This window comes from Littorina saxatilis, linkage group LG2, assembly GCF_037325665.1.
Source record: "Littorina saxatilis isolate snail1 linkage group LG2, US_GU_Lsax_2.0, whole genome shotgun sequence".
Classification (NCBI taxonomy): Eukaryota; Metazoa; Mollusca; class Gastropoda; order Littorinimorpha; family Littorinidae; genus Littorina; species Littorina saxatilis.
In genome coordinates this window covers 20,469,726-20,496,357 of record NC_090246.1, presented here as the reverse complement: position 1 = coordinate 20,496,357, position 26,632 = coordinate 20,469,726, and the positions used below count along the sequence as shown (strand labels likewise).

The window sequence follows — 26,632 nt, the reverse complement described above, 5'->3', positions numbered from 1 at the left end:
TGTGTATGTGTGTGTGTGTTTGTGTGTCTGTATCTGTGTGTATGTGTGTGTGTCTGTGTCTGTGTATCAATGTAAGCATATGTCTGTGTGCGCGAGTGTGCGTGCGTGCGTCTGTACTGATGTCTATGCTTTATTGTCAAAACAAAACTACATGGCGGACTGTTGAAAGTCACAGAGATAGTAAATCGGTACACTGTTTTTTTGTTTTTTTATCACATTTATGCAATGTAAAAACATTGGACATGGCTATTGCGTTTCAAGGCTGAAGACAACTCATCTGCACACTAGTCAACTGAATCGTGTTACTGGCCGTGTTCTAAAAAGGCGCTGAGAACCATAGAGTTAAAGTATTCTGAGATCTAAAAGCGAATCTTTCTAAATTCTGCATCATTCAAGAGACTGTGCGAAAAAAGTTTGATTAAACATTTTTTGAAGATTGTTTTAATGCTGAGCTAAAAGGCTCAGCATCAACATCAATACAAACAACTTTACAATGGCCAGCAACTGAGAACAGAGACTGTAACACTATTTACAGTTTTTATTGAACGGTAATCCAAAAAAAATTGTTTAAAACGAATTATTGTACTTTTCTTTCTGTCAAGACACTCAAGTGGCGGCGGTTGAGGCGGTGGTGGTTGTCGTTGATGCTGGTGGTGGTTGTTTCTGTTGTCGTCGTGCTTGCCAAAAAACTGTTTAAACTGAATGTTTGGTCTCGACACTGTTTTTATTGTTGTTGTCGTTGCTGTCGTTGTCGTCTTCATGGTTGTTTTTGCACTGGCGTTGTCGTCGTTATTGAATGTTTTTAGAGAAAAAAATCAGACATAACGCGTTAACTTTGTCACCTTCGAGTTTTGCACTCTATGGGAAGACTCAATCAACCCCTGCTGCTGCTGCGGTTGTTGTTGTTGTTGTTGTTGTTGTTGTTGTTGTTGTTGTTGTTGTTGTTGTTGCCCTCCTCCTACCTTCCTCCTCTTCCTCCCCCTCCCCCGCCTCCTCCTCACTATCGTACAATTGAAGCAGCTGTTGCTGTCGTCGTAATATCCGCGGATCAGCCCAAACGATTGCTGCGGGCTCGCCCCCGGGCCGCGTTGGGAGCGCAGAAGGGGCTGCCCATGTCCAGGTGAACCCCGGCTTGACACCCCCAGGCCGTGGGGTTGTTTCGTCGTCTGTTGCCACGGTTACCGCCGCTCGGCCGTCCCCCGCGGCGTCGGTTGCCTCCGGTGTTGCCCATTCGAATGCACTGACCGCCCACTCTCGTCTGAAAGTAAACAACTGAGGCGCGTAAGGCGAAATTACTACATTTAGTCAAGCTGTGGAACTCACAGAATGAAACTGAACGCACTGCATTTTTTCACAATGACCGTAGTCCGCCGCTAGTGCAAAAGGCAGTGAAAGTGATGAGCCTGTACATGTTTAGCGCGGTAGCGGTTGCGCTGTGCTGCATAGCACGCTTTACTGTACCTCTCTTCGTTTTAACTTTCTGAGCGTGTTTTTAATCCAAACATATCATATCTATATGTTTTTGGAATCAGGAACCGACAAGGAATAAGATGAAATTGTTTTTAAAACGATTTCGGAAATTTAATTTTAATCATAATTTTTATATTTTTAATTTTCAGAGCTTGTTTTTAATCCGAATATAACATACTAGATGAATACCCTCTTCGCCGGGTATGGCTTCGCCGGGAAGAAGTAGAGCCGAATACCCGGCTTTGCCGGGGACCACCGTACGAAGGAAGGGAAATAAACGCGCAAAACACTGGAGAAGATAAGGAAGAGTTACTGGGAATGGATGAACAGAAAAACCAAAATCGGTTCAGCGCTGCGCGCTGAGAGCACGCACGTGTTCAACATTTTCCACGATTGTGTCCGGGGTCTACCTGAATATGCCCACCAAATTTGAAGCAGATCCATAGAGAACTTTGGCCGTGAATCGTGAACACACAGACAGACAGACAGACAGACACACACAAGCCGTATATAGATATAGATTTATATGTTTTTGGAATCAGAACATAATGAGGAATAAAATAAAAGTAATTTTGGATCGTTTTATAAAAAAATAATTTTAATTACAATTTTCAGATTTTTAATGACCAAAGTCATCAATTATTTTTTAAGCCTACATGCTCAAATGCAATACCGAAGTCCGGCCTTCGTCGAAGATTGCTTGGCCAAAATTTCAATCAATTTGATTGAAAAATGAAGGTGTGACAGTGCCGCCTCAACTTTTACAAAAAGCCGGATATGACGTCATAAAAGACATTTATCGAAAGAATGAAAAAAACGTCTGGGGATATCATACCCAGGAACTCTCATGTAAAATTTCATAAAGATCGGTCCAGTAGTTTACTCTGAATCGCTCTACACACACACGCACAGACTGACACACACAGACACACACACAGACACACACACACACACACACACACACACACACACACACACACACACACACACACACACACACACACACACACACACACCACGACCCTCGTCTCGATTCCCCCCTCTATGTTAAAACATTTAGTCATAACTTGACTAAATCTAAAAAGGATCTATTATGACATATAGGGGTTGATGACTAAAGAAAGTTGCAATCTAAAGCAGTGACTGTAGAAATAGATGATGATGATGGTGATGCTGCTGCTGATGATGATGCTGATGATGATGATAACAACGGTGGTGGTGGTGGTGGTGGTGGTTGTGTGCGTGTGTGTGTGTGTCACTGTGTATGTGTGTATGTAGTGGATTTAGTGTGTGTGTGTGTGTGTGTGTGTGTGTGTGTGTGTGTGTAAGAGTGCGCGCATGCGTGCATGCATGCGTGCGTACGTGCATGCATGCGTGCGTGCGTGCGCTTGTAGGGGTGTGAGTGATGAAAATCATTTTGAGCGATACCAACCCCAGTGCCGAAGTTACTCTCATTTAAAGGAGGATAACCAATAACAAAGCCTGAATGCTAGAGAAACAGGGGTTGCTTCCCTTCAGCTATAGGGGCATCTTGCCAGAAACGCTTCATTATCAGTCCATCTCATCGAACTCTGTGACCTGACTACTACCGCTGCACAGATGAAAATGACATCCTTCAAACTACTACATAAGTTTTATCGTATTCGAGTGTTAATGTACATTTTTATAGTGGAAGTTTCAAGACTGGTGTAAAATTACAAGCCGTGAGCCTTCGACCAATAGTGACGTTTTTTGCTTTTTTTGTGCAATCGATCAAATTACTAATCAGTGAATACAAATTGACATCAGGAACATTAATGGCAAATCTGATGAACAACCATGCAGATGTCGTGTGTGTGTGGTTGTGAGTGTGGTTGTGAGTGTGGTTGGTTGTGTGTGTGTGTGTGTGTGTGTGTGTGTGTGTGTGTGTGTGTGTTGTGTTGTGTTTTTGTTTGTTGTTGTTGTTGTTGCTGCTGTTGTTGCTGTTGTTGTTGTTGTTGTAGTGTTAATGAAAGCACACTTACTCTCCAGACAAAACACACTTTGATTCCTGTCCATATCTTTTTCTCGCTCTCTCTTTGGCATTGGTAGAAGGTTAGATCTAATCTACCCACTCCGTCTGGCGATCTTCTAGGTGCACCATGCTGTGGGAGTTTGGCTTCCAGCCATCAGTACATCAGCAGATATCGAAGATACTACTTGATACGTCCAATAAATGATACCACGTTACAAAACCAACGTGTGTGCTTCTATGTCAGTAAAAGTCAAGGAATCAACACACACACACACACACACACACACACACACACACACACACACACGCACACACACACACTGCAAAGAAAAAATAAACCAGTAAAATCTCAAGTTTTCAATAAGCGAATGTGTATTATTGACCAGGCATGAATATTATAGAATAGTAAGGCACAGTAAGCCTCCCGTAAACCATCACAGATACTGTTAGGCTTTTACACTTTTACACACAGTACAAACACCCTTTCATTTAAACACTCACCGCTTGAGAACATTCTAGGTGCCCTCCGTAAAGAGCGAGCAATTTTCAAAGAATTTATTTTTGCGTGGTTTATCTTACCCCTGAGCCATCGTGAACCCGTGTGATCTAGTTTCCATTTTTCATAATGTTGTCGTCAGTTTGTAATTCGCTGTGAGCTTATCTGCAATAGCACGTTATTATGTACTTCTGACTATGCACGAAACAAACGGCTGTGGTTCACAAGAACTCTAGCGATGGCTTTTGACTGTTCAGAGGAACTGGCGTCTGCCGCTACGAGAACCACGACCTTGCGTGACCCTGCTTCCGGGCTTTTCTTTTTTCAAACTTTCAAAACTTCGAATTGTACTGATCTTGTCTTGATGAAAAAAAAAGAATTATTTTATGATTTAAGAATGTTTGTGTAACAAGCTGTCAATTTATTATTTAGATTTTAAAAGTTAGGTCTTGCGCCAAAACGCACGACGGTCCGATTGTGTGAGGAGACAGTCCGCAAAATTAATTCTTTAAAAATTGCTCGCTCTTTACGTAGGGCACCTAGGATGTTCCCGTTCGGTGAGCGTTCAAATGGAAGGGTGTTTGTACTGTGTGTAAAAGCCTGACAGTATCTGTGATGGTTCACGGTAGGCTTACTGTGCCTTTAATGTTCTTGGAAATTGAGTCGCGTTATTCGCGGGATGAGAAGTTACGCTGAAAGTTACCTACAGTACTCATCAAAGTAAGGTGCAAGTGGTGCTCGATATGAGAATATTTCACTTACATCCCGTACAGGGCCCCACACCGGCTGACTCCATCAGTCAAGTCCGCGTCTCAAAATAGTACCTCGTTCCGTGAACGATATCTTTTGTACCCTTATCTTCTTCTTATGATACTAATCTATTCCATTGCTCGGGCATGTACAACAATACACAGGGACATTGTCCAAAACAACGCGTCAATATGTTGGTTAGAAAGTAAAACAATTCTTATGCACAAATCCGCCAGATTTGCAACGCACGTCACGCACTCTGCGAAGAAAAAGTTCTCGTAGCGCCATTTACAAAACGCTGGCTTGGGATATTATTTACTCAATCATTCAGTGATCATGTTCATGTGCTAACGTGCCTGTGTCCGTGAATGTATTCAAAGTGTACCGATATAAAGAAAGCTACGGATGCCTTGTTGCGCGGGACAAAATTCCTTTTACATTGATAATATGTCATTCTCTCCAGACTACCATTTCATTATCATCCAGTGAGCTGAAGATCAATTATGTGGGGTAAGTCAAGCGATAGTTATTCTTCTTCGACATTTCAAAAACAAGATGGTTGTCTTGTTACATCTCTTCGTGGTTGCCCTCAATACTGCTTTACTTATCTGGGTCTGGCTGTTAGTGATCCTGCTTTGTAGATCAGGCAGAACATACTATATATATATACATGTGCATGTTGAACATGACTTTCCTTCTTCAAATGCACGTGGACTTGGACATACGCGGGGACATTATGGGTGTCTTCAGTTCCCAGGCTACGTAGATGATATATTATGATAAGATCGATGTGAAATGGCGAAAGAGTTGATATCGAAACAAATATTTATTTTATTATAGTCTATGTATCGGCAAATTGTTGTCGGAACTCTGTTTTGGCAAACATGGCAGGAAAATCATCGACCAACAGCTCCCATGGCATTTACAAACCTCGCTCTTACACGCAGCTACGATTTAAGTCTGAAATTATTTTTGCCGGAAAAGATTCCCAAGAAACTAGAGTTGAGGCAAATACATCAGAAAAGAATACTGAATAAAGGTTGAACGGTTTGATTTTAGGGCAAAAGAAAAAATGTTGATCATAATTATAGGTTACTAATTTTTTAGACGGGCGCTGTGGCGTGGTGGTAAGACGTCGGCCTCTTAATCGGAAGGTCGTGAGTTCAAATCCCGGCCGCGGCGGCCAGGTGGGTTAAGTGTGGAGATTTTTCCGATCTCCCAGGTCAACTTATGTGCAGACCTGCTAGTGGCTTATCCCCCTTCGTGTGTACACGCAAGCACAAGACCAAGTGCGCACGGAAAAGATCATGTAATCCATGTCAGAGTTCGGTGGGTTATAGAAACACGAAAATACCCAGCATGCTTCCTCCGAAAGCGGCGTATGGCTGCCTAAATGGCGGGGTAAAAACGGTCATACACGTAAATTTCCACTTGTGCAAAAAACACGAGTGTACGTGGGAGTTTCAGCCCACGAACGAAGAAGAAGAAGGAGAAAGAAGGTTACTAATTTCTAACGGCACTCCACCCCAGTTCTGGCCTAGCTTTACATGGGATACGAACATCCCATACCAAAAAGAAACAGGCTGAGTGCTCTCTACACAGTGATAATTGTGTTAATTTCGTTAAAGACACACACACACACACACACACACACACACACACACACACACACACACAAACACACACACACACACATACACACACACACACACACACACGCCCGCACGCTCGCTCGCACGCATGTACACACACACACACACACACACACACACACACACACACACACACGTACACACACACACTCACACACACTCACCACCATCCTGAACTCAGGTCAAAATGAGTTACTTCGCTTCGGGTCTCATTTATCAGAGAGACAAGAGCGATAGCGTGGACCGATGATTATCAGAATGAATCACCACAGCAAGCAGTCAGGGTTTCTCTTGAAAGAGCATCCTTTTACTTGGGAGCATATCAAAGTTAATGTGCAGTAAAAGTAAGATGCATTTTGAACACAGTAGGATATAGGGGGGTGTGCATGTAGTGGGATATTGTGCGTGTGCGTCATTACACCCCCGGTATAGGGGTGTGTATAGGATTCGGTCGATGTGTTTGTTTGTGTGTTTGTGTGCGCATATAGATCTCAAGAATGAACGGATCGATCGTCACCAAACTTGGTGAACAGGTTCTATACATTCCTGAGACGGTCCTTACAAAAATTGGGACCAGTCAAACACACGGTTAGGGAGTTATTGGTGGATTAAGATTCTACAAGGACTTATAGAGGGACATATTAATGGTCAAAGGGAAATAACCTTCTCAGTTGGTGGCAGTGAGAATGGTAAGGACGGGGGTGTTTTTCCTACCTCGGAGGAATTTCTTGTTTATTTACCAGATTGAGAAAGGTGTCACCTACGAAACTAAATTAGTTCAACAAAACAGCCTGACTCTGCATGGAGAACGTCCAGGCTGTGGAGTTCTGGCATGTGTTTCCATGGTTGACCAAATCGTCCGCCCGATCGCCAGGGACGATTCAAAAATCCGGGCTAGTAGAAAACGCCTGGCAACTCGCCCGGCTGGCCATGGAAAATTCTGGTCAAATGCAACACTTCTGGTTGTGCTTTCTAGTTTCAAAGTGTTATAAACGCTGCAGATGCAGCAACTGTGGTATGTAACGGGCCAGCGAAATTTCTGGCGGGCTAGCGACTTTCTTGAAGTTACTCGCCCGGCTGGCGAGTTTACATTTTGAGATTTGGCCATCCCTGTGTTTCAGTTGTAAGCTACGATGCTGTTATTCTGATCACTTCAAACGAGAAGGAATTTACCTTCAAACTCAACAAGACAGTGTCGCCCCTCTAGTACCAGAAGAGAGAGAGAGTGTATTTGCGCGCGCGCGCGTGTGTGTGTGTGTGTGTGTGTGTGTGTGTGTCGTAAGTGACTGCTTAGGAATTTCAGATGTATTTTAGTGCAACTCTCAATTCTTAGTAAATGTGATATGTTGTAGTGTTGTTGTTTTTTTAGTCCAATTCTTAATTTTTAGTAAATGTGATGTATTTTATGTCTGTAACCGCCCGACACTGCATGGCAATTTTCCGAAAGCAGTGACTGTAGTAGATGATGATGATGATGATGATGATGATGATGATGATGATGATGATGATGATGATGATGATGATGATGATGATGATGATGATGATGATGATGATAATGATGCACCTGCTGCTGCTGATAAATTTTGAGTCTTTGGATCTTTTAGAAGAGCCATTGGGTACTCACCGCTGGAATTTCGACGTAACAGTTGATGTTTTCTGGCATGGGGGTGGAGGGCGTAAGAGCGTAGAATGGGTGTTCCTCGTCAAGCTCCGTTTCAATGGCCGTCAGCAAGCTTCCGAACTGGTTGGCATCACGGATTCCCCCCTGAAAGGCCACACATTTATCATCACAGGCTGACTGGTACAGTGAAACCTCCGTTCAAGACCTCTGTGCAAGTTACCAGTTACAGTGGTACCTGCGACGAAAGGTCGCCCTTGGGACCAGGTAAAAGTGTCCCTACATTGCAGGTGGCCGGTCATGACAGGTATACTTTGGCCGAGATAATAGACAAGGGGACTCCAGAAGGTGTCCTTTTATGGGAGGTGTCCACTCACCAGAGGGGCCTTACATCGCAGGTACCACTGTTGTCTCAAATCCTGCAGGTTCAGCGAAACCTCTCAGACAAAAGATAGTTCACGCCGTGTTTCTCTTGCCCTCGCAATGTTACTGATGAAACCATCATGAACAAAAATAATCACAAGACGTTTTGATCATTTTGCTTTTCTGGCAGACGTTAGAACATAGTTCGGGTCGAAATCAAAAGGCAGTACAATTGCGACAGCGAGCTCCTCTCTCTTTTCGGGTTGCAGAATCCTATTTAATAAAATCAAAACTCCACAAAATCAACAACAACCATTCAAAAATCAATGAAACTATGAATTTTGTATCACAAAAATACAAATAAAAATACATGTAAGATTGTGTGTACAGTGACCCCGCTTTGAATTTATGTGTACTTGTGTCATGCGTTTAAAAGTAGTTGTAGTCTTCCAATAGAGTAGGCCTGGTTTTCGCTGTTTTATGGTTGTATTTTTTTATCTAAAGCCTGTGTTAAATCTTTATCCTATTTTAAATCTTAAAGTTATGACCAGTGCTTTGTTTTTACCTGACCTTTTTATGTGTGCAAAAAGGTGGATTTTGATGTCAAGTGTGTTTGTAAAGCGTCCTGAGATTGCTATTTGGCGGTGAATAGCGCAATATAGAAGAACGTTTTATTATCATTATTTTTTAAATTTTATTTAAGTTATTGAGACATCACAATGTGCTAAGAGATTTATAGAGCAAATCGAGAAAATGAATTATTGAACGAAGCGCGTAGCGCTGAGTTCAATCATTAATTTTAAGATTTGCTCTGTAAATCTCTTAGCGCATTGTGATTGTTTCAATAACGATATTGTCAGTACTTACTCCTCCGAAAGCGGCGTATGGCTGCCTTAATGGCGGGGTAAAAACGGTCATACACGTAAAATTCCACTCGTGCAAAAAACACGAGTGTACGTGGGAGTTTCAGCCCACGAACACAGAAGAAGAAGTCAGTACTTACAAGAGATTAGAACGTTTGAAAAGGCACATTTTTCTGCGGGCGAATGGATAACTGTGTGGACGGGTCGAGTTAGATCTACTTTTGTGTGTGTGCCGGTGTAACACGAGAAAATTACTCCCACGAGATTTTTACTCCGGAGTAAAAATTTCGTACGAAAATGTTACTCCCTTTACGAAAAAAACACTCCCCCATTACACGAGAAAATTACTCCCCACGACAGGTGAGTTCCGAGTAAACATTTCGTTAAAAAATGTTACTCCCCAGACGAATAAAAAAACGAATAAATTACTTCACCCTAACACGAGCAATTTAACTTCCCATGTCAGGTGTACAAAATTTATACTCCCTTGTCCCCTGTTAGTCACTGTCTTGGTGGTGGAAGGGGTGGAGGGAGGGTAGCGCGACATTCGTTTGCGCGAGATCACATATTGGCATTATCCCTTCGCCCGCATCCCATTTTCGCGTACGAGATTTTTACTGGAAGTAAAAAAAATGGGGAGTAAAAATTTCGTGGAGGGATTAATATTTGTGTGCCTTGGGGAGTTCTTTTCTCGTACGAAAAATTTACTCGGAGGAAGGAGTTATTTCCAAGAATTGACTATTGCGGTACACCCCACAAATTAGCCGTCTTCCCCAAGCTCAGGCTCAGGCTACGTGCGTACTGTAACCACCGCCACGTCAACATTTCTGCACTCCAACACTAGTTAGATACAATCTATTTCTTACTGTTGCTAACCTTTTTTGGGGCGCTTTCGTTGTTCTTGTTTTTCAATCAATCAATCAATCAATCAATGAGTCTTATATCGCGCATATTCCGTGGGTACAGTTCTAGGCGCTCTGCAGTGATGCCGTGTGAGATGAAATTTTATACGGCCAGTAGATTGCAGCCATTTCGGCGCATATTTACCTTTCACGGCCTATTATTCCAAGTCACACGGGTATAGGTAGACAATTATTAACTGTGCCTAAGCAATTTTGCCAGGAAAGACCCTTTTGTCAATCGTGGGATCTTTAACGTGCACACCCAATGTAGTGTACACGGGGGGAGGTTCGGATTGGATTGCAATATCGAAACATTTCAGACCAAGAATGGAATTTGAATCTTATTAAAAGCAGACGAAGAGAAGCTCCTGAAGACATAGAGAAACAACATCATTCCTATACCAGGGAGGGCAATTTCATATCATTTGATAACATCAATTCACAGTACTTTTGAGTTTGACATGATTAGCCGCAAGTGTTGCTGTCACTGAAAACCTAGAAACTTAATTTCGAACCTTGTTTGGTGTGAAAACTACCGAAAACAGCATGAACTAATAAAGGTTAACGTATAGTGCATTTTAGGGTACGAAAATGTCGACAAAAATACTCAAACAAATGTATTAAAATGAATTTTTAAACATTTTAACGCATACTTACAAGAGTAAATAGCATAATAAACAGGAGAATATAAAATAATGAATGGACGCCTTGTTTAATAAATAGATAAATCCAAATAGATAAATAAATAACATCTTTAAGTCGAGATTATCAAACTATAACTACATCGAAGAAAGGTCAAAAATAGACGAAAAAGGACCCAATGGCATCGCGGTAACGTATCGATATCACATTCTGTAAGGAACTCGAAAACAAAGCACATACTTGTCCCTGGTTTTGTGAAAAAGCGAACTGGAACGTCCAGACAAGAAGGAAGAAGACACTTTCTACGCTGACACCCTGCATGTCTTTGTCCAGAATCAAATCTAAGCACGCATCATACGTCATCACCTCTTATATATACCGGTTCCCTGGTATCCTTGGCACAAAGGGTCAAAAATTCCCAAAATAAGGACTTAAAAAAATAAGCCCTTATTTTTGAAAATAATAAGGCCTTAGTTTAAAAATAAGGCCTTAAATCTCTATAGTCATTAAAAATGAGGGCGTAAAGAAATAAGGCCTTATTTATTTTAAGACCTTAATAAAATAAGGCCTTATTTTCGATAAGGCCTTAGGAAAATAAGGCCTTAAGAAAAATAAGCCCTTAAAAAAGTAAGGCCTTATTTTTCTGCGCATCACTACTGCTCACCCTAATAGCAGCACACAATAACTTAATGACACATATAGACGACAACACACACACACATACACTCATACGCACGCGCACACTCACGAACGCACATATGCACGTGAGCGCAAAAAAAGAGATAATGAATGGAACAAGAGAAAACATTTCCAAACGATAAACATTATGACACTGGTTGAAATCGGTTGTCGCACCTGGACTCTCCTGTACACCTGTACCTACCCTAACGCATTTGCAAACACACACACACACACACACACACACACACACACACACACGCACTCACACACACAAACACACAAACCTAGACACAAAGACACACAGACACATAAAGACATTACAACACACAAACACACACGCACGCACGCACACACACACACACACACACACACACACACACACACACACACACACACACACACCCTCTCTCTCTCTCTCCCTCTTTCTCTCTTTCTATCTTTCTCTCTTTGTCTGTCAGTCCGTCCGTCAGTTCGTTCGTCAGTCCGTCTGTCTATCTGTCTGTCAGTCCGTCTGTTTGTATGTCTCTCTCTCTCTCTCTCTCTCTCTCTCTCTCTCTCTCTCTCTCTCTCTCTCTCTCTCTCTCTCTCTCTCTCTCTCTCTCTCTCTCTCTATAACGCCGCTCTCTCTGTGTACCAGCATACAACTGAGAGGCGAAAAAAATAAGGCCTTAAAAAAATAAGGGCTTATTTTTTTATGGGCTTATTTTTTTAAGGCCTTATTTTTTTAAGGCCTTATTTCCAATATGACCTTAGAAAAATAAGGCCTTATTTCTGGTAAGGCCTTATTCTAAAATAAGGCCTTAAAAAAATAAGGCCTTAAAAAATAAGCCCATAAAAAAATAAGCCCTTATTTTAGAAATAAGGCCTTATTTCTTGAAAATAAGCCCTTATTTCCTGAAATAAGGCCTTATTCATTTAAGGCCTTATTTTGGGGATTTTTGACCCTTTGTGCCAAGGATACCCTGGCAGCCTATCGTCTTACATCTTTGGCACGGAACATGCATAAACCGAGACCTGCTGACGACAAAACCGACATGCACTTTTATCAACTCCGATCTCGCGCAATACGGCCATTGGGTGGAAAGGCAACAAACGTAGCAGGAAGAGGGAAGAAAAGAATCTACACAACAAAGAAGAAACGAGGCAGTTGGAACATTTTAGGGTTCTCATTTACCGTTGAAATCGAACCGTGCCGGTGTAACTCGAGAAAATTACTCCCACGAGATTTTTACTCCGGAGTAAAAGTTTCGTACGAAAATTGTACTCCCTTTACGAAAAAACTACTCCCCCATAACACGAGAAAATTACTTCCAACGACAGGTGCGTTCAGAGTCAACCTTTAGGTCGAAAATGTTACTCCCCTGCCGAATAAATAACGAATAAATTATTCCACCCTAACACGAGCAATTTACTGCCCACGCCAGGTGTACGCAACTTTTACTCCCCTGTCCCCTGTTAATCTTGGTGGTGGAAGGGGTGGAGGGAGGGTAGCGTGACATTTGTTTTCGCGAGATCACATATTGGCATTAATTTATCCCTTCGTCCGCATCCCATTTTCGCGTAAAAGATTTTGACTGGAAGTAAAAATTTGGGGGGTCAAAATTTCGTGGAGGGAGTAATTTTTTCGTACCTTTGGGAGTTCTTTTCTCGTACGAATGGTGTACTCGGAGTAAGAATTTCGTACGAAATTTTTACTCTGGAGTAAATTTTTCGTGGAGTAAAAATGTGTTACACCGGCCATGCTTCTAAACCAAAGCAGATTTAACAATTGACTAGAATGAGTTACGGTCTTATGACCAGTAAGACATACGGGGTAACTGATAAGTCTGCACGCGTCCCGATGTCATTTAACAGTTGCCTGCTATTTAAAAGCGCAGTATGTGCAATGATGAAGAACGCGAGTCCAAAGGCAAGGAAACAAGTCGCGTGAAGCGATATAAAAACATTTAGTCAATCGGTATCAAACTAAAAGATCAACACCACAAACCAGTCATCGCCAAGACTACGAGATACATTTAGATAGTCTAGGCTGACAACATTCTGATCAGTCATCGCTCAACGGCTATCGCCCGTTATCTCTCTGACCGGACGCTAAAGTCCTACGCGAATCTATCAAACTAAGAATACAGAGTTATCTCTCATTATGTTGTTCTCGAGCAGTGTTTGCGAGACGAAAATGATTGCAGATTGGCCGACTTCGACAGTCATCTCCGTTCTGTTCTTCACAGTTATGATAAAGACATCGTTCTAAGGTCAAAACAAGTCGAAATTGTGGGACTGCTGCCGGAAGGAGACCGTAATATATGGTTGCATCACTGTCAAAACATCGTCTGCTCCAGTGAGCGCTGAAACCAAACGGTTGATTATCACGTGACACTTTTGCCATATTTAGAGTTGTTTGCACAGTAAATACAGCCGCGAAAAATAGCTCGCTTGAAACTGTCTTACATATCAATTCCTTTGTAATTTAAAAATTACACAACACCATGAAAAATCATTATCGACGATCGCGAATCTGCTTATATCCATAACACATTACGAAAAGATCTAAATATGTACAAAATCGATTTCCTCGCCAGACAAGGAAAACCAAGGCATCCTGTCAGGGAGAGAATGAGCCGAACTCATTTTGACCTGAGGTCAGGATGGGCTAACAATACCGAGACGGATCACGCTCGTCTCCGCGAAGCATGCGACCGAAAAGTACTTACTGAACCTATTTTCTGTAATTCTGAGCACATTGTTAGAGTGAACATGACATATCTATATATTTTTTGATTCAGGAGAAGATGAGGAATACAATGCAGTCATTGTTTAATCTGTTACTAAAAATTCGATTTTAATGACAACTTTAACGAGCAAACTTATTAGTTAATTTTTTAAGATTTCGAGCTGAAATGCAATACCAAAGTCCGAACTTCGTCGAAGATTGTTTTACCAAACTTTCAATCAATTCGGTTGAAAAATGAGGGAGTGACATTGCTGCCTCACCTTTCACAAAAACCCGGATATGACGTCATCAAAGACATCTATCCAAAAAATGAAAAATAGTTCTGAAGATATTATACCCAGGAACTCTCATGTGAAGTTTTATGAAGATTGGTTCAGTAGTTTCCTCGGAATAACTTTATACACACACACACACACACACACACACACACACACACACACACACACACACCACCACCACGACCCTCGTCTCGATTCCCGTCTATGTTAAACCATTTAGTCGAAACTTGACTAAATGTAAAAATGAAGAAAATATAGCAATATCATGATTTCTGTAGAAATGCACCGTGAATACCGCGTCAATTTTCAATTACATCTATAATTCAGCTTTACAGAATATATCAGGAGCTAATGTAGAGTAATCTGCAGTGACACAGAGATCCTTTAAGTTCGGGGAATATCGGAAAACCGCCTTTTTCTTTCAGTTTCCAGGTGCCTGCCTGCCTTTGGCTTATTCCTCTATCTCCTTAACTCCAAACAATTTATTATCCCGATTCTGGCATGTTGGCAAGAAAAGACCTTTTCGATAAAGATAATGTGATATCCGACGTCACCACAACAACGTTTTTTTCAAGATTACCCCACTGCGTTTATCGTTTTAAACCTTAATACGTAGGAGAAAGGCATAAACAATGTTTTTACAGCTGATTCTGACTTGGAACGTTGTTTCTTTGGCTTTTCCCAACTCTCTCTCTCTCTCTCTCTCTCTCTCTCTCTCTCTCTCTCTCTCTCTCTCTCTCTCTCTCTCTCTCTCTCTCTCCCCCCCCTCTCTCTCTCCCCTCTCTCTCTCTCTCTCTCTCTCTCTCTCTCTCTCTCTCTCTCTCGATGGATCAATGGCCTAAAATAATAAACAATAGTGCCTTCCTTCTTCTTCTGCGTTCGTGGGCTGAAACTCCCATGTACACTCGTGTTTTTACACGAGTGGAATTTTACGTGTATGACCGTTTTTACCCCGCCATTTAGGCAGCCACACGCCGCTTTCGGAGGAAGCATGCTGGGTATTTTCGTGTTTCCATAACCCACCGAACTCTGACATGGATTACAGGATCTTTTGCGTGCGCACTTGGTCTTGTGGTTGCGTGTACACACGAAGGGGGATAAGTCACTAGCAGGTCTGCACACAAGTTGACCTGGGAGATCGGAAAAATCTCCACTCTTAACCCACCAGGCGGCCGCGGCCGTGATTCGAACCCTCGACCTTCCGATTACGAGGCCGACGTCTTACCACCCCGCCACAGCGCCCGTCATATAGTGCCTTCCATCTCGGACTCTGTCTATCTGTCTCTCTCTCTGTCTCTCTCTGTCTCTCTCTCTCTGTCTCTGTCTCTCTCTCTGTCTCTCTCTCTCTCTGTCTCTCTCTCTCTCTCTCTCTCTCTCTCTCTCTCTCTCTCTCTCTCTCTCTCTCCGTAATAAAGTTTTCGCGTTTTCGAGTTCTCTCTCTCTCTCTCTCTCTCTCTCTCTCTCTCTCTCTCTCTCTCTCTCTCTCTCTCTCTCTCTCTCTCTCTCTCTCTCTCTCTCAAACCCATGGACTTTCCGGAAACAAGCTGCGAAGCGTTTGAGAATTCATATTAAAGAGAAATATACCCAACAGTGAAATGTCCACCTCCAGAAATGCTTTGTAAAAACACTGTTGAGGAACAAATAAAACAAGTCGCGTAAGGCGAAAATACAATATTTAGTCAAGTAGCTGCCATTTTTCAGCAAGACCGTATACTCGTAGCATCGTCAGTCCACCGCTCATGGCAAAGGCAGTGAAATTGACAAGAAGAGCGGGGTAGTAGTTGCGCTAAGAAGGATAGCACGCTTTTCTGTACCTCTCTTTGTTTTAACTTTCTGAGCGTGTTTTTAATCCAAACATATCATATCTATATGTTTTTGGAATCAGGAACCGACAAGGAATAAGATGAAAGTGTTTTTAAATTGATTTGGAAAATTTAATTTTGATAATAATTTTTATATATTTAATTTTCAGAGCTTGTTTTTAATCGGAATATAACATATTTATATGTTTTTGGAATCAGCAAATGATGGAGAATAAGATAAACGTAAATTTGGATCGTTTTATAAAAAATTTTTTTTTTTTACAATTTTCCGATTTTTAATGACCAAAGTCATTAATTAATTTTTAAGCCACCAAGCTGAAATGCAATACCGAACCCCGGGCTTTGTCGAAGATTACTTGACCAAAATTTCAACCAATTTGGTTGAAAAATGAGGGCGTGACAGTGCCGCCTCAACTTTCACGAAAAGCCGGATATGACGTCATCAAAGACATTTATCAAAAAACTGAAAAAAACGTTCGGGGATTTCATACCCAGGAACTCTCATGTCAAATTTCATAAAGATCGGTCCAGTAGTTTAGTCTGAATCGCTCTACACACACACACACACACACGCACGCACGCACATACACCACGACCCTCGTTTCGATTCCCCCTCGATGTTAAAATATTTAGTCAAAACTTGACTAAATATAAAAAAATGAGCATGGTCAAATGTTGGAAGTTATGTTGTTGTTGTTTTTCCCTCTGAAATAGGATATTAGTTCAGGAAAGATGCCTTTAATTTCACACTGTTTCGCAGTTACTAGCCGCGAAAAATAGCTCGCTTGAAACTGTCTTACATATCAATTCCTTTGTAATTTAAAAATTACAAAACACCATGAAAAATCATTATCGACGATCGCGAATCTGCTTATACAGTATCAATAATACATTACAAAAAGCTCTAAATATGTTATAAAAAAAACCTCAAGGCATCCTGTCAGGGAGAGAATGAGCCGAACTCATTTTGACCTGAGTTCAGGATGGTCTGCACATAAGTTGACCTGGGAAATCGGAAAAATCTCCACCCTCAACCCACCAGGCGGCAACGGCCGGGATTTGAGAAGGTAAGTCAAATCTTATTCTAACAGTTTTCACGTACCCTTTTGGCCAATGCCCCCATCGTCAATACATTCCGTTTAATCATTACTTATTTTAATCTATTTCTCTATCATTATAATTTTTGGAATCAAAAAACAAGAAAGGTAGGTTGTTGGAACGTTTGTTATTGACAAAACAATACATTTACAGATATTTCGACCCAACGGTCTTTTAAGTGGACAGACAAACAAATATTAACACAAAACTTATCTTGATAGTTCTATCAGTTTCACGTTCACTCGTCAGGAAGACCAGCGAATGAATGATTCATTTTTGGAGCTACTGTGCCAACCATAAAGTCTGACGAACTTGGATGCTGAAACGTCACTTCACTTTTTGCCAAGGCCGAGTGACGTTGACCGGTCGTTCACCTTTTCAATGCAAGCTATTTGCACTTATAGGGGGGGGGGGGAGAGAGAAAGAAGCGAGGGAGAACATTTTTGTTTTTAAATGACTGTAATAAAACGCCTGGACGTTTGAAGGCAGACGCACAAACACCCTAAACATATTTGATGGCTTGTCCATATCTTCTACGCTCGCATTAAATACGCTTGTTTCAACAACAACAAATCCAGCTGAGGGGTTTTGGGCTAATTTTAAAATGCATCGGCGAAAGGAAAAGCTGTTACGTATTTGCTCTTTTTCTCTTTTTTCCCCCTACGCCAACTGTTCTTCCCCACCCTATCTGCCTTCGCATGCTGCAACTCTCACCCGCCTGTCTAGACTGTTCCATAGTTGTCAACAACCACTTAGAAGAAGTAAGAGGTATATATATATATTATGTTGTCCATGATATAAACACGTTCTTTCCTTAAAGATACAATTCCTAACTTGCGTACCAGCATGCACAGTTGCACACTATCAGATTTTCCACCTGGCTTTTTCAGTCGCAACGCTTTCACCTGACTACAGACATAATATGGTCGACAGTCGGGCTGTCGCATTGCACAAAATAAGAATATTTGGTAAAATTAATCTTTATTTTTGATACCAGTATAACGCTGATTTTGCAGCTAGGCACGCCCCGCATACAATGATTCTCTTGAGCCTTGTCCTATTCTAGAGTTTCCAATCGTGCCGCAGGTGCCTTGATATTACATGGACACAGCTAGGTACATGCATGGACACAGGCAAAACCTGACTTTGCGGCCATTGCATTCATGGTACCTACCTGCAGCTACGCTGACAACTCAGGATTAGAGCACGGCTTTATAGTAATGTACGTGGTGTCAAGTTTGTCAAGTTTGTAAGCCAAGCTCGCAAACCAAGTAGGCTATACAGTTGTTTCGGATTTTTGATATGGAACTACAGGTGAGAATAACTATATAGAACAAGATGATAATGTGAATGCACTCACCAGATACAAACACAAAAGTAACAAATGTTCATGTTTGCATATGGTCAGTACATTTACATTGGTATTTTGTTATCATATTCTCGACACATGATTTCACTTACACGGCAAAAATCTTAGCTGACTCATAAGAGCGAATAATGGTGTGAGGCAAAGCGTGGTTCTAAACCTGCCGTTTCCACCCTCAACTTCAAGCCCTGCCCCTCCCTACTCCCACCTCACCCCACCCCACCCCTCACCCCTTCCCTGATAATATGACGGTGTCTGCGAGTGCGATTGACGTCATCCATGTCGAATGCATACATGTTTGTCTTGGCAATTTTCAGAAGTTGGAATCTGTGTCCACTGAGTCCTGCTGCGTTTGTTTTACAACAAAAACACAAGCTGTGTATTTTGTTTTGACGGAGGGAATATTGGAAGCAGGCTGGTAGGTCATCTATAAACTGCATGCATGAATCATAAAGATCTGACACAATCAATGTGTCAGGGAAATTGAGTTAGGAACGGACAAACCCCCACACGGAGGGAACGTACAGTCGTCTGCCAATCAAGCGATTTCGCTCTAATTTGCAACGAACAGTGTGCGGCATCGTAAGCTCAGTGTTTTAAAGCTGTACGTAAACAGTACAATTTGTTTAACGAGGAATGAGTCCAAATTTCTCTGTCATCGAAATGGGATAACAGATTAATTCCGACGTACTTATTGTACTTGTCTGCTCAGTGTTTTAAAGCTGTACGTAAACAGTACAATTTGTTTAACGAGGAATGAGTCCACATTTTTTTGTCATCGAAATGGGATAAAACATTAATTCCGACGTACTTGTTGTCGTTCGTGGCAAATATAACCGGTCTAATGTTAGCGGAAGATGGATGTTGTACATGTATACAAGGTCTTTACAACGCGAGTATAGCTCTACAGGGGACTGATTGGAAGAAGCAACTTGTTCACTCGGATGAATTGAGTCAGCTAATTACTAAGCCCACACACCAACATTCTTCTCGTTAACCACCTGTGGACAATTTACTTTTTCGTCAAGAATGTGACCGATTTCCTTATTTAAGTTATTGTGCAAAAAGCCTGCAACATCGAGGTATGCGGACTAATAAACAAGTGGTGTTGTTGCTTTTCCTCTTGATTATTTGTTCTAACATTGTTGTTATAACATTCCAGAAAAATTAGTTGTACACTCATTTGTCAGAATATAATATTCCTATCAACATTATTTTGTTGCTGTTGTTTTGTAGAACACTCTTCATCGCTTTGCTTATTTGTTGCAAGCTTTTTAATCGATCTTTTTGTACGCGAGTCACCGGAAAGTCTTTGGTCATTTGATCGTTGCAAGGTCTGTTTTCTCTTTAGTTCGGGTTGTATACGTTGCAGAGCTAACACTGCACACTTTCAAATTGGTATTCTTTTCGAAGCATTTATACGGTTAGCGGTGTTGTATTCTACTGAAAAACGTTTACAGTCTATTATTTTGATACTTATGGATCTATAGAACCTGATATCTATGATTGATGCGAATTTTGGACACATTTCAGTGACAGCAAAGTGTGCTTTTGCGTTGTATCTTGTTATTTTTTTGGTGTCCGATGCTAGTTGATCTTACCTGGCAAACAAAGGCTGCCGACCAAAATAACCAAAATGAAAACAAAAACAAAATAGTTGAACCTGTACCCGTGTTATATTTCAGGAAAATGAAACATCGCAGGGGATGTGAACATGTGGGGCGCATTGCCACTCGTGTTTCTTAGTATGACGCAACTGTTCACGATATTCTTACCTCGCAGACTCACCATAGATTATAACACTTTCCGTATTTAGAAACAACGACGGCGGCGGCATTTGCGACGGCGCTAGCAGGCCGTTGTCAGTCTGCTGATCGACTGAGGAGGGAGGAAAAACAAACAGGACGCAACAAAAACGCGGTAGACAGGATGCTGACAGCTGGAGACCTTTGAAGATGTAAGACCTCCAGTCGCCCCTCACTCTTACGTCAAAGGGGAATTAACCCAATAACCCCTCCCCATTAACCTCCGGCCTCATCTTCAGACTCTTCCGTCACCCACCTGGGGTGCCCACTCCAACTGTGAGTTGCGCACACTGGTGATTATGTACAAACGTCAGTGAAGGCTGAGTCATCCTTCTAGATTGGGATGTGTCGATGGCAGTGGCGAGTCTGAAAGTCAAACCCTGTTCATATTTTAGTCGATTGACTGTTTGATGGGTCGTTGTATTGATTGGGTGTTAGAAAGTCATCCTCTGCTGCTGGATTCGTCAGAAGCTGTTTTATGTCTGCTCGGAACCTGTTTTCACTTTGGTTGAATGCCTGCTTGATGGATCGGTGAATTTATTGGTTGATAAAAAAAAAGTCATCCTCTGCTACTATAGCTATATATAGACTCGTCAGAAGCTGTTTTGAGTCTGTTTGGAACCTGTTTTCAGTTGGTTGGATGACTCGGACTGAAACTGATCGGTTATTACATCACTAGACTAGTCATCCTCAGCCCTTTGCGCCTGGATTTGCCAGCACCAAATTGCAGTGTTCTTCCCAGACTTCGATGACAATATAGGAAGTTGAACCTGGATCGAAAATAGGTATAGGTCAATATGTCCTAGCTACATCAACAGTGTTCTGCAATAACACCTCCTATTTGTAAAACCTTTTGGACGGTTGGCCGACCAGAGGTTAGACAAATGCGTCCAGACAAAATCCAGTCTTTGTACTCAAGTGAGTTCGGTCAAATCCTGTTTTTGCTTTTGGTCTATTTCTGAATACTGATTGATAATTGATGAATTCATAGATTTATATAATAGTCATCCCCTTTGTTGGATTCGTCAGTGACTGCCTTTTGTCCAGTCAAAACCTGTTTTCGCTTGCCCGAAGGAATCAATAATGAATGCTTTAAGCTTACTAGTGGGTTGATAGGTAGTCATCCCTTTTAGACGGGCGAAGTGGCGCAGTGGTAAGACGTCGGCCTCTTAATCGGGAGGTCGTGAGTTCGAATCCCGGTCGCTGCCGCCTGGTGGGTTAAGAGTGGAGGTTTTTACGATCTCCCAGGTCAACTTATGTGCAGACCTGCTAGTGACTTAACCCCCTTCGTGTGTACACACAAGCACAAGACCAAGTGCGCACGGAAAAGATCCTGTAATCCATGTCGGAGTTCAATGGGGTATGGAAACACGAAAATACCCAGCATGCCTACCCAACGAAAGCGGAGTGAAGCTAACTATGCCCTCAGAGTATAGTGTGGGGAACCCAAAATGGGCAAACAAACTCACACGTCACCAGAATTTCTGGAACGCTGAAGAAGAAGGAGAAGTCATCCCTTGAATTAGGTTATCCACTACTGATCATGATTCGTTGGTCGCTCTTTTGAGTCCCGCTTTAAGTCTTCTATTGACTTTAACTGACTTATGAAATGCTTGATGTATGAATGGATATTGGGACGGGTGGATGGGTTGTTTTAAAAAACAAATTATTTGAAAATCGGAAGGGATGTGGAAACGTTTGGGTCATTATTGTGTCATTGAAGTACATGGAGGGAAATGTATGTGTGTGTGCGTGTGTGTGTGTGTGTGTGTGTGTGTGTGTGTGTGCAGTGGCGGGGGGGGGGGGTGGTGCTTAAAGCGAAAGTAACATGCAGCTTCTGATAACAGATTGATATCCCCTCAGGGGTTCACAGATTTCACTGCAATTCATCAGGCGCATCTTTACGAGGATCTTTTTCAGAAGGTAATGTTACGCTGTGGTGGTCTTGTGTTTTGAAGTTAGCTTTGAAGTTTCCTGCAGACGAACGAACGTTTAAACTGGGGTTGAAAGTCAGGAACATCGTCGAGTGTGTGTGTGTGTGTGTGTGTGTGTGTGTGTGTGTTATTCAGTGCCTTTGCACCCCCCCAAGCCCTCTCTCTCTCTCTCTCTCTCTCTCTCTCTCTCTCTCTCTCTCTCTCTCTCTCTCTCTCTCTCTCTCTCTCTCTCTCTCTCTCTCTCTCTCTCTCCAAGTGGTTTCAAACTCATTTCTTGAAGTGGAGGAAACTGCACCGCTTGAGATGTAAGGTCTCACAGAGAGAGAGAGAGAGAGAGAGAGAGAGAGAGAGAGAGAGAGAGAGAGAGAGAGAGAGAGAGAGAGAGAGAGAGAGAGAGAGACGGAAGATTGCCCTGACACGGATAGACAGAACGGAAAAGTAACTGATATTGAGAAGAGGAAGAGGAAGATGGGTGCGTTTACCTCCCGGGTGGGCGACAGGTTTGTGAGAAGTGGTTGCGATGTTGTGACGTGATGTGTGTGGTGTGGGTGAGAGGCAGACACCCCATGCTGTTTCCTATCACAACGTGTAGACATCACACGCCACTTCTTAGCACATGACCCGCGCCCGCCCGCATCGAACCGCCGCCGCCGCTGTCTAGGTCGTCGTTACCTTGCAACTCAGTGGTGGTTTAGCCAAATCTACAGCCTGGCTGCATCCTTTGAGGTGGACACAATTTAGCCAAATCTACAGCTGGCTGCATCCTTTGAGGTGGACACAATTTAGCCAAATCTACAGCTGGCTGCATCCTTTGAGGTGGACACAATTTAGCCAAATCTACAGCTGGCTGCATCCTTTGAGGTGGACACAATGTAGCCAAATCTACAGCCTGGCTGCATCCTTTTAGGTGGACACAATGTAGCCAAATCTACAGCTGGCTGCATCCTTTGAGGTGGACACAATGTAGCCAAATCTACAGCCTGGCTGCATCCTTTGAGGTGTACACAATGTAGCCAAATCTACAGCTGGCTGCATCCTTTGAGGTGGACACAATTTAGCCAAATCTACAGCCTGGCTGCATCCTTTGAGGTGGACACAGTTTAGCCCAATCTACAGCTGGCTGCATCCTTTGAGGTGGACACAATGTAGCCAAATCTACAGCCTGGCTGCATCCTTTGAGGTGGACACAATGTAGCCAAATCTACAGCCTGGCTGCATCCTTTGAGGTGGACACAATGTAGCCAAATCTACAGCTGGCTGCATCCTTTGAGGTGGACACAATTTAGCCAAATCTACAGCCTGGCTGCATCCTTTGAGGTGGACACAGTTTAGCCCAATCTACAGCTGGCTGCATCCTTTGAAGGACACAACGTAGCCAAATCTACAGCCTGGCTGCATCTTTTGAGGTGGACACAATGTAGCCAAATCTACAGCTGGCTGCATCCTTTGAGGTGGACACAATGTAGCCATATCTACAGCCTGGCTGCATCCTTTGAGGTGGACACAATGTAGCCAAATCTACAGCCTGGCTGCATCCTTTGAGGTGGACACAATGTAGCCAAATCTACAGATGGCTGCATCCTTTGAGGTGGACACAATGTAGCCAAATCTACAGCCTGGCTGCATCCTTTGAGGTGGACACAATGTAGCCAAATCTACAGCTGGCTGCATCCTTTGAGGTGGACACAATTTAGCCAAATCTACAGCCTGGCTGCATCCTTTGAGGTGGACACAGTTTAGCCCAATCTACAGCTGGCTGCATCCTTTGAGGTGGACACAATGTAGCCAAATCTACAGCCTGGCTGCATCCTTTGAGGTGGACACAATGTAGCCAAATCTACAGCCTGGCTGCATCCTTTGAGGTGGACACAATGTAGCCAAATCTACAGCTGGCTGCATCCTTTGAGGTGGACACAATTTAGCCAAATCTACAGCCTGGCTGCATCCTTTGAGGTGGACACAGTTTAGCCCAATCTACAGCTGGCTGCATCCTTTGAGGTGGACACAATGTAGCCAAATCTACAGCCTGGCTGCATCCTTTGAGGTGGACACAATGTAGCCAAATCTACAGCTGGCTGCATCCTTTGAGGTGGACACAATGTAGCCAAATCTACAGCCTGGCTGCATCCTTTGAGGTGGACACAATGTAGCCAAATCTACAGCTGGCTGCATCCTTTGAGGTGGACACAATTTAGCCAAATCTACAGCCTGGCTGCATCCTTTGAGGTGGACACAGTTTAGCCCAATCTACAGCTGGCTGCATCCTTTGAGGTTGACACAATGTAGCCAAATCTACAGCCTGGCTGCATCCTTTGAGGTGGACACAATTTAGCCCAATCTACAGCTGGCTGTCCATCCTTTGAGGTGGACACAATGTAGCCAAATCTACAGCCTGGCTGCATCCTTTATCAACATTAAAAATCTTAGTGTAAGGTATCTACATTTTACTGTGATACACCCTGAATGTGAATAGTATTCAGATCAAAGAAAAGGACAGTTTACTTGATTTTGTGACTAAATGTTTTAACATTGACTGGAAATAGAGACAAGGGTCGTGGTGTGTGTGTGTGTGTGTGTGTGTGAGTGTATGTGTGTGTGTGTAGATCGATTCTGGGCCGATCTTCATGAAACTTTTCCAAACAATTCGTCCAGTTGATATCTCCAGGCCATTTTCCTCTCTTTTTTAAAATTATAAATTTCTTTGATAACGTCATATCCGGGTTTTAGTAAAAGTTGAGGCGGCACTGTCACGCCTTCTTTTGTGTGTGTGGTAAAATCGGTTGAAAGTAATGACTTTAATTTCTCATTTTTAGATAATAAGGTATTAGTGTATGATATTCAGCTCAATGAACTCTCAGAGTTTGATTTTTCACCAGCAAAATGTTAACAAAACAAACAAACAAACAAAAAAGGAAGTTGTCCTTGTATACTTCTTGGTTTGTGTTTTAATTTGCTTTTACCGTGTTTTCAAACTCAGTAAAACGTGAAAAAGCAGGATTCTGACGTTTAATTTTTCGTTATATGTTATGAAACGCTCGTCTGCATGACCCCACTCTTGTGCACAATGAAAGTTGAATACTGCTTGTCGAATGCGTGTGAGTGTGTGTGTGTGTGTGTGTGTGTGTGTGTGTGTGTGTGTGTGTGTGTGTGTGTGTGTGTGTGTGTGTGTGTGTGTGTGTGTGTGTGTGTGTGTGTGATCCCGCGTTCGTTTGTGCGTGTGTGTGTTTGTCTGTGTGTCTCAAAATTTCTGTCGCCAAATAAAATCTTAGAGCTCTTGAATACGTGTGTGTTTATGTGTCAATATCTGACTCCGTTTTAGTTTGTTTAACTATTTCGAGAGACACGGCTGACTGCTCGATTTGTATGAATCTAAAGAGAATTCCTTTTTTGATTGATTGGTTAGTTGATTTTTTATTGGTTGGTTGGTTGGTTGGCAAAATTGGTTTGTACCGCTTGAGGTAAATCTCCCAACGTATTCACACGCACACACACACACACAACCACACACACACTAACACACACACCCGGTACTACAACAACACACACCGGCACACACACCGTCACACACACACACACGCTAGCGCGCGCACGCCAAACCTCTCCTCCCCGCAACATCTCACCCCACGGCCACCCCTTCTCTCTCTCTCATCACTACAGAGTAGTCCACAAATACAGCAAAAAGCTTTTTAGGCACGAGTTCGATCTTGGCACCTTATTGGTTTAAAAAAAACTTTTTATTTTTTCTCGAGGGCGTATTGAAAATCTTCACAGGAGGAATCTGGATATATTATAGGATGTTGTCTCGTTGCAAGCAACAAAGACCATTTTACTTAATTTTCATTGAAATCTGCAAAAACAGAGTTCTACTTTTGTCCTATTACAGGTAATGTGTAGATCTTTTGAAAACACATTCTTTCACCTTATTGCAAGGAGGGTTATTTCCACTAACATCACATTTTTATTCGGTAAGAAACTGTACACAATTTGCCATTGATTTTTTCTATTAAGTATTTTGTCCAATCTCCTGAAAATAGTTATGAGTCCTCCTTTTGTAATGGAAGTGAGAAAGGAAAAGAATTAACTTGCAATAAAGAATTGGAAAAAACGTACAGTACTTAACATCAACAAAAATAATTGAATGTATGATTTTGTGGACCCCTCTGTATT

The 26,632-nt window shown here is 42.3% G+C and overlaps 1 protein-coding gene across 1 annotated transcript; it reads right to left on the bottom strand.

Moving 5' to 3' along the window:
• Positions 1-523: 523 nt before the first annotated feature.
• On the bottom strand, positions 524-11,100 carry LOC138958447 (uncharacterized). Its single transcript, XM_070329602.1, has 3 exons — positions 10,990-11,100; positions 7,986-8,126; positions 524-1,258 (listed from the first exon to the last, which is right to left on the bottom strand). The coding sequence occupies exons 1-3, from the start codon at positions 11,068-11,070 to the stop codon at positions 1,049-1,051; spliced, it is 432 nt and encodes a 143-aa protein (XP_070185703.1). The 5' UTR covers positions 11,071-11,100; the 3' UTR covers positions 524-1,048.
• Between the last annotated feature and the right edge of the window lie 15,532 nt (positions 11,101-26,632).

Bases quoted from the DNA above. Each gene is read 5' to 3' on its own strand.
- LOC138958447 (XM_070329602.1), bottom strand. From the start codon at position 11,070: ATGCAGGGTGTCAGCGTAGAAAGTGTCTTCTTCCTTCTTGTCTGGACG. The intron at 8,127-10,989 runs GTATGTGCTTTG...GTGGCCTTTCAG, and splicing joins TTTCACAAAACCAGGGACAA to GGGGGAATCCGTGATGCCAA. The intron at 1,259-7,985 runs GTGAGTACCCAA...GTTTACTTTCAG, and splicing joins GTTACGTCGAAATTCCAGCG to ACGAGAGTGGGCGGTCAGTG.